General features: G+C 64.2%; 3 protein-coding genes across 3 annotated transcripts in view; all 3 read left to right on the top strand.

Annotated features, from left to right (window-relative positions):
• Positions 1 to 1,213, top strand: part of PFL1_01738 (uncharacterized protein) — a gene marked incomplete at both ends in the record, with an annotated part of 2,545 nt that extends 1,332 nt beyond the window's left edge. Inside the window, one exon of the mRNA XM_007879248.1 lies at positions 20 to 1,213. Within this exon, the coding sequence (XP_007877439.1) occupies positions 20 to 1,213 (1,194 nt within the window). The remainder of the gene's footprint in view (positions 1 to 19) is intronic.
• Positions 1,214 to 2,416: 1,203 nt separating this feature from the next.
• PFL1_01737 (uncharacterized protein) lies at positions 2,417 to 3,808 on the top strand (the record flags this gene model as incomplete). The annotated part of the gene is made up of 1 exon (XM_007879247.1): positions 2,417 to 3,808. The coding sequence occupies one exon, from the start codon at positions 2,417 to 2,419 to the stop codon at positions 3,806 to 3,808; it is 1,392 nt and encodes a 463-aa protein (XP_007877438.1).
• Positions 3,809 to 4,347: 539 nt separating this feature from the next.
• On the top strand, positions 4,348 to 7,458 carry PFL1_01736 (uncharacterized protein; the record flags this gene model as incomplete). The annotated part of the gene is made up of 2 exons (XM_007879246.1): positions 4,348 to 6,841; positions 7,082 to 7,458. The coding sequence occupies 2 exons, from the start codon at positions 4,348 to 4,350 to the stop codon at positions 7,456 to 7,458; spliced, it is 2,871 nt and encodes a 956-aa protein (XP_007877437.1).
• Positions 7,459 to 7,480: the final 22 nt, after the last annotated feature.

Here is a 7,480-nt window from a genome sequence, read left to right as displayed (position 1 = left end):
GGCCGATTATGGCCTCAAGTCGTCCAAGGACATCGATCCCGTCCGGGCTCTCAACGTCAAGACAAAGGAGCTCAAGCTGTCGTCAGAGGCAACGGCTGCTTCGTCGTCCTCGTCTGTGCCGTCCTCTTCGCGGCCTGCCGTCGATGCGAAGCCATCGGGAGCAGCTGCGGCGGGGGCGGCACCTGCGGCCAGCAAGCCTTCGGCTGCGCCGCCGAACGCTGCGGCCGCGCCTGCGACCGTCAAGCCGCTGCAGACGGCCAAGAAGGCGGATGCGCCCAAGACGGCGCAGCAGAAAGAGGCGGAGCGGCGGATCAGCACGATGAGCGAGGCGCAGATCATGGAGAAGCTGCGGAGCGTCGTGAGCCCCGACGACCCCAACCTCCTCTACAGCAAGATGAAGAAGGTCGGCCAGGGCGCGTCGGGCTCGGTGTTTGTGGCCAAGACCCTGGCGACGGGCCAGCGGGTCGCCATCAAGACGATGGACCTGTCGATGCAGCCGCGCAAGGAGCTCATCGTCAACGAGATCCTCGTCATGAAGGAGTCTCAGCACCCCAACATTGTCAACTTCCTCGACTCGTTCCTCGTCCGCAACAACGAGCTGTGGGTCATCATGGAGTACATGGAGGGCGGCGCGCTGACCGACGTCATCGACAACAACACGCTCGAGGAGGACCAGATCGCGGCCATCTGCTTCGAGACGTGCAAGGGCCTCGAGCACCTGCACAGCCAGAGCATCATCCACCGCGACATCAAGTCGGACAATGTGCTGCTCAACGCCTCGGGACAGGTCAAGATCACCGACTTTGGCTTCTGCGCCAAGCTGACGGACCAGAAGAGCAAACGCGCCACGATGGTCGGCACGCCCTACTGGATGGCGCCCGAGGTGGTCAAGCAGAAGGAGTACGGCGCCAAGGTCGATATCTGGTCGCTCGGCATCATGGCCATCGAGATGATCGAGAACGAGCCGCCCTACCTCGACGAGGAGCCGCTCAAGGCCCTCTACCTCATCGCCACCAACGGCACGCCCACCCTCAAGAAGCCAGAGACGCTGTCCAAGGCGCTCAAGTCGTTCCTCGCAGTCTGCCTCTGCGCCGACGTAAAGAGCCGCGCCAGCGCCGACGAGCTGCTCCAGCACGCCTTCCTCAAGATGGCCTGCCCGCTCTCGAGCCTCGCGCCGCTCCTGCGCTTCAAGAACAGCCGCCCCGACCGTTGATGCGTGCGGACGCCGCGGCCCACCCCAGCTGCTCGGCCGACGACCAGCGTACTTTGCCGCATTTGCCCCCGCATCACACGGACACGCCTTTCCCATGCCCTTGCTCCCCATCCGTGCGCATGTTAGCTCCCCTTGACCTCTGGCTCTGGGCCCCTATCCTCCTCATCGTCTTTTTCCTTCTTCCTGCGCCCCCAAACGTCCCTTTCCGTGCCACACACAAGTCATACCATGTCCTCGACGCTGCCTGCGCGCTCAATGCCATCATGCCCTCCTCCATCCGCCATCGTCGGTGCACCGCGCGGGCCCAGAGCAGGCAGCGAAGTCGAAGTCGAAGTCGAAGCCGAGACTTGAAACCAGACACTAAAAGAACATTAATAGGTGTATGTACGTAATCTTCAGCGGCTCGAACATCAACCGCCCTTATAGCTCAGCTGGTACGAGCGTGCGACTGAAGCACAGTTCAGTTTATGGCCTTCGGCTCCTCGAGTCGGAACAAATCGCAAGGTCACCTGTTCGACCCAGGTTGAGGGCATTTCCTTTTAACTTTTTCGTTCTCGTTCCCCCTCCTTTTGTAGCTGTTTCCGGAGACGAGCCGAGACACGATGGCCAGCTGCAAACTCTCTCTGTGTAGTCAACGTCGACGATATTCTCCTTCCACCCACGACCGCATGGCGTTGAGGCTTTTTTGTTTTGCCGGCGGGCTGATGCGCGTTCACCACGTTTTGGTAGACGATCCTGGACGCTTGCGAGTCCGTTGCTGCCTTTGGCGCTGCTGCTGGGCGTCGACGAGGATCGCTGGTGCGGAGCGAGGCAGCCACGTGCCGGTCTGCGCCCCGAGAAGGCTGCATGCCAAGACCAGCTGTCAACCGAGATTGCATGTACGGCTTCCGGAACGTGCGCGGGATGACGCTAAGCTGAGAGACCGTTGGGTTGCCTGCCCTACCCCCCCACCTGCATCGCAGAGCTGCGGTCGACCATTGGTGCGCACCCTGCGATGGTGCCGTCACTACTACTATTTCTCGAGCGCAGGGGCGGACGGCACCCGAACTCTCGACGAGCCTTGAGCCAAACCTCTTTGGTATAAAGCGGGGGACTCGAGGGGGTCGACACAGCCCCGCCGTCTGTATCGTTGTCCCTACACCTCCTACTCGTGCTTGTTTCGCCTTCCCTCCAGCCTCCCCTTAGACCTCTCTTCCCGCGACGATGTTGCTCAGACCCCTGCTCGCGTTCTGCTCGACGGCGTTCGCTCTAGCTGCTGCTGCCCCCGCTGCCATCCAGGGCGACCAGCAGACACTCGTGTTGGCGAGGGCCGATGCCAACTCGACCGCCGGCAGCACCGCGCTCGCGACGGAGCGAGGACCTTCCAAGGTGTTTAGCGTGCCTCCGAGCATCATAGTCCCCAAGGTCAAGAACGTCCAGGTGGGCGAAAGGCCTTACTTCCTCGTCAGCAACATGACTGATTCGCCGCTCAAGAAGCGCCTCGAATCGTGCTCCGAGGACCCGCTGCGCGTCACCCAGTTCTCGATCTCGCACCGCGGCGCTGCGCTCCAGTTCCCGGAGCACACGGTGCAGGGCGTCCACGCCGCCGCTCGTCAGGGTGCAGGCGTGATCGAGTGCGATGCCAGCTTCACAAAGGACCGCAAACTCGTCTGCCGACACTCGCAGTGCGACCTGCACACCTCGACCAACATCCTCGCCATCCCAGAGCTGGCGGCCAAGTGCAATCAGACGTTTGTGCCGGCGTCGGGAAACAAGCCCGCCAGCGCCCAGTGCTGTACCTCGGACATCACGCTGGCCGAGTTCAAGAGCCTTTGCGGCAAGCAGGACGGCTTCAACGCCTCGGCCACCCGTCCCGAGGATTTCCTCTACGGAACGCCCGCCTGGCGCACCGAGCTGTACGACACGTGCGGCGAGCTCATGACGCACCAGGACTACATCCGCGAGGTGGATGCGCTCGGGCTGAGCTTCACCACTGAGGCCAAGGCGCCCGTCGTCGCCATGCCGTTCCAGGGCGAGTACACGCAGGACGAGTTCCTGGACCAGATCGTCGACGAGTTCAAGCAGGCCAACGTGCACCCTTCGCGCGTGTGGCTGCAGTCTTTCCGCCTATCGGACGTCGTCTACTGGGTGCAGAAGCACCCGGACTTTGGACGCCAGGCCATCTTCCTCGACGAGCGTACCGACACGCCCGAGGGGCTCGTCAACGCCACAGCGCTCTCGACGATGCAGTCGATCGCGGCGCAGGGCGTGCAGATTATCGCGCCGGCGTTTCCCTGGCTGCTGACCGTCGACAACGCCACCAACGAGATTGTGCCGTCCGAGTACGCCAAGAATGCCAAAGAGGCCGGGCTCAAGATCATTACGTGGAGCCTGGAGCGATCCGGCCCGCTGGCCAAGGTGGCGTCGGGCAAGGACTACTACTACACGACGCTCTGGAGCGTCATCAAGAGCGACGGGCAGCTGATGGACGTCGTCCACGCCCTCGCATCCAAGGTCAAGGTGCTCGGCATGTTCTCCGACTGGCCCGCCACTGTCACCTACTACGCCAACTGCTTTGGCCTGCTCGGCGGGTACCAGGATCCCGACCGCAACTGAGGCACGGCGATCCTCGGACGCAGACCCTGCGCCGTAGAATAGCGACTCGATGGTGGGCGGTAGGCAGCATCGTTCTGCGAAAGAAGACGGACGATAGAGGCTGCAAACCGATAGAATGGCAGCATGGTGCCACACAAAATGAGCCCGAGCCTGCCTGTACCGGACTCGCTAGGATGTTGCTCTCTCTTAATCTCTGCTTCGGTCCGAAGTGGTTGGCATGCAGACTGTCAGAGGTGTATCTTGAGCCCGCCACCGCCCCCCTCCGCGGGCAAGCCAAGTACGCCCCGGCCGGCCTGCACTGGCCTCCACGTTTGTTGGCCTCTGATACTTTTAACGCGTCGCGCCTGTTACGCGCGCGCGTCTTGGCCGCCTGGCCAGACCTGCAGCCAGGCCCAGCGCAGGGGGCGGCTGCAGCCGCTGGCTTCGACTTTGCAGGGTGGCAGCGTGGCCCCCAGCCCCCACCTTGCCCACAGCACCACCAACACCAACACCGCCACCACCACCGCCGCCGCCGCCGCCGCCGCCGCCAGCCTCCAGCCATGGCCTCGATATCGGCCCCATCGTCCTCGGACGACGTGCTGAAACAGCTGCAGCGCATCCGTGCCAATCTCGCCTCGGCTGACGTTGCCGCCCCGCCGCAACACCGCTCGGTCGTCGCGCCCGCCTCGCCCTCGAAACACCGCCCCTCGCCCTCGATAATATCGGCAGAGGCAAAGCGGGGCGCGAAGCTGCTGCAGCAACAGAGGCAGGATGCCCTCCAGTACGCCACCGCCAGAGCACAGGCGCTCACCGCCGCCGCAGCAGCCAGGTCCTCTCCAGGCGACACCTCAGCTTTCTCCAACATGGACCACGCCGCGCGCGGCTCCAGCTCAGGCGGCCCTTCTTCCTACCTGACCATCGCAGAACGCACTGCTGCCGCACAGCGCAGGCGACAAGAAGCTGCCGCACAAGAGGAGCGTGCCAGGCAGATGCGCGATGCCGCCGCCGCACGCGCCTCGATGAGATCCGCCGGTTTCAACGAGTCGCCTCAGCCCCGGCAAGGGCCGGCCGCAGGCTCATCTGGCTGCGACATCCTCGATGCGGCGGCACAGCAACAGCAGGGCCCTCAGCGCGACGAGCGCCTAGCCCTGGTCGAATCCCTCGAGCCCGGCCCACCGCAGCTCCCGCCCAGGCGGCAGGAGGACGACTACGACAAGCTCGAACCCTACTCTGGCACCCGTCTCAGCTCCCGCCGCATCTCGCACGACGACGTCACCGACTACCTGCAGGGGCGCTACTACATCCCACCTTCGATGATTTACTCGGTGGCCAGGCCCACCTACAAGGACGTGGACCCTACAGAGTCCAGGCGGGCGGGGTACGGCAAGGACAGCGGGCGCGACGGCGACTACGAGATCCCGGTCGACGGCGATTGGCTGACGATCGCCGTCATCGCCGAAAAGGGACCCCTTCTCCATACGAAATCAATGTTCGGGAGCGACGATGAAGGCAGCGACGAGGAGGGCGGGAGAGGTCCCGGCGCAAACAAGGGCGGCAAGGGGCCGCTGGCCTTCCGCGAGGTGGCGAGGGGTGCCGACGGCAAGCTGCGCCTCGAGCTCGACGAGGGCGACGAGCGCATGACTGCCTCGGAGCGCGCCAAGCTCAGGCGAGCCATGCGACGGAACGACGCCGAAGACGAGCTCGAGAGGGAGCGCAAGAGGATGGCGGGCCGCTCGCGGCTGTTCAACATCATGCAGCTCGTCGACCTCGGCACCAGCGGTCAGAAGGCGGCGTCGGGCGACCGCCAGCTCAAGCTCATGAGCTTCGAAGCCGACGAGGTCGACGAAAACATGCGACCCCTCAACTCGGAGCGCGCCGACATCCAGCGCCACCTCGACGCGATGCGGCGCGACAAGCGAAGGTTCGTCAACGGAAGCAGAGGCGCATTCGAACTGCTGCACAAGCAGACGCCGGGCACGCTAGTCGCCATCCTCAACCCCAGAATCACACAGCCGAGGTACAAGAAGGACAAGATCCTCACGCTCAAGCCGCGCTCGGCCGAGGACATCCTCATCATTGGACAGACGCGCGACCTGACGACGTGCTGCACAAAAAAGCGCGACGGCTCCCGCTGTGGCAACTATGTCGATGTCCGGCTGCGCAGACAGGGAACGACCGGGAAGAAAGCGGCCGAAGATATGGTCTGCGACTACCACCTCACCCAGTCGATTGGCGGTATGCAAAGGGGGCGCATGGAGTTTGCCAACTCAACCAACGGTCTAGGCTCCTTGCCGCCCGGGGCGCGGAGTCAGCGAGGCAGCAGCGGTGGCGGGGGCGGCGGTCTCGGCGATGGGAAAGCTGGAGGTTGGGGCAAGAGGGGCGGCGGCGCGGGTGGCTCCCAACCGTATCAAACCAGGACGTTTCAGCCGCGCCACGGCAACATGGATGAAGGGCTGTCGTCCAACGCCGGCAGGACGTTCACCGTCGAGGCCAGCCAGCCCGTTGCCGAGGGCAAGCCGACGGACCCGGAGAGTTGGCGGTTCGACATTGGCGACAAGCTCGGGCGCGGTCGGAGCGAAAAGGAGGCGAGGCTGCGCAAGCAGATGGAAAAGGACGAGCTCGAGCGGCGCATGCGCGCACGGTTTGGCGACGCCGTCATGCCCAACTCGCACCCAGGGGTTGCCATGAGAAAGAGGGTGATCGAGGTCGACGACGGGGACGAAGACGGCGGCGATGACGACGATGACGATGACGACGACGATGAACAGGTCCTGCCTGGCTCGCCGAGTCAGGATCGTTCGCAATCGCAGTCGAGACGACCAAGGAAGCGCGATGGGCTGGAAGCCGCGGCGGCCAAGCTGATAGATCCACAGGGCTCGGCGGCCAAGCTGCTCGAAGAGGCCAAGAGGACGATTGAGGAGCGCAAGAGGAAGGCCGAAGAGACAAAAGCAAAGGCGCTCGAGAAGCGGCGCAAGATCCTCGGCATCAAGTCGACGGCCGCTGCGCCCGCCGACAAGGGCAGGAGCAAGAGCAGATCGGCCTTGGATCCACTGAGTTCGAGCGACGAGGATCGTCCACCCGCCGCGGTCGTCGACATAGCCGCTGCCTCCAACGTCGGGGGCCGATTGAAGGCGACCTCTGCCCCCGTTCTGCCGAGCAGCACCAGCACACCCGGTAGAGCGACGCCGAAGCGTTTCAGCTATTCGGCCGAGGCGATCAAGTTGATGGGCTTCGACCCGCTCGCACGCCGCAATGGCCCGACGTCGTCTTCCTCCCCTTCGTCTTCCGGCGCAGCGAACGGGGCTGGACGGGACTCGCGTTCGGCGCTGCTGGACCGTATCAAGAAGCCGTCGTGCCTGCCCCGACCTCCGACGGGGGCACAGCTCAAACTCAAGAAGCAGCACCGCCCGAGGTACAAGACCTTCGACGAGGGCGACGGCAAGGGCCATACGCACGGAGCACGCAGCGGCAGCGGCGGCCGGGGCGAGGGGGACAGTGGAGCGCCTTTGGAACTGTTGCAGGGCATCGACTTTGACTCGGACGGAGAGAGTGATGCGCTCGACTTGGACTTCCCTACCGTCAAGCGGCGCGGATCGGCACTCGGCAGCGGGCCGTCAGCCAATGCCGGCAACGACCAAAGCGACGACGAGGAGGATCTCGAGATATTTTAGCTTGCAGTCGCCTCGAGATCTT

The sequence above is a fragment of the Pseudozyma flocculosa genome (genome assembly GCF_000417875.1).
Source record: "Pseudozyma flocculosa PF-1 unplaced genomic scaffold scaffold00004, whole genome shotgun sequence".
Taxonomy (NCBI): Eukaryota; Fungi; Basidiomycota; class Ustilaginomycetes; order Ustilaginales; family Ustilaginaceae; genus Pseudozyma; species Pseudozyma flocculosa.
The sequence above is the reverse complement of the archived record's forward strand: the minus strand, read 5'-3'. Positions and strand labels throughout refer to the sequence as shown.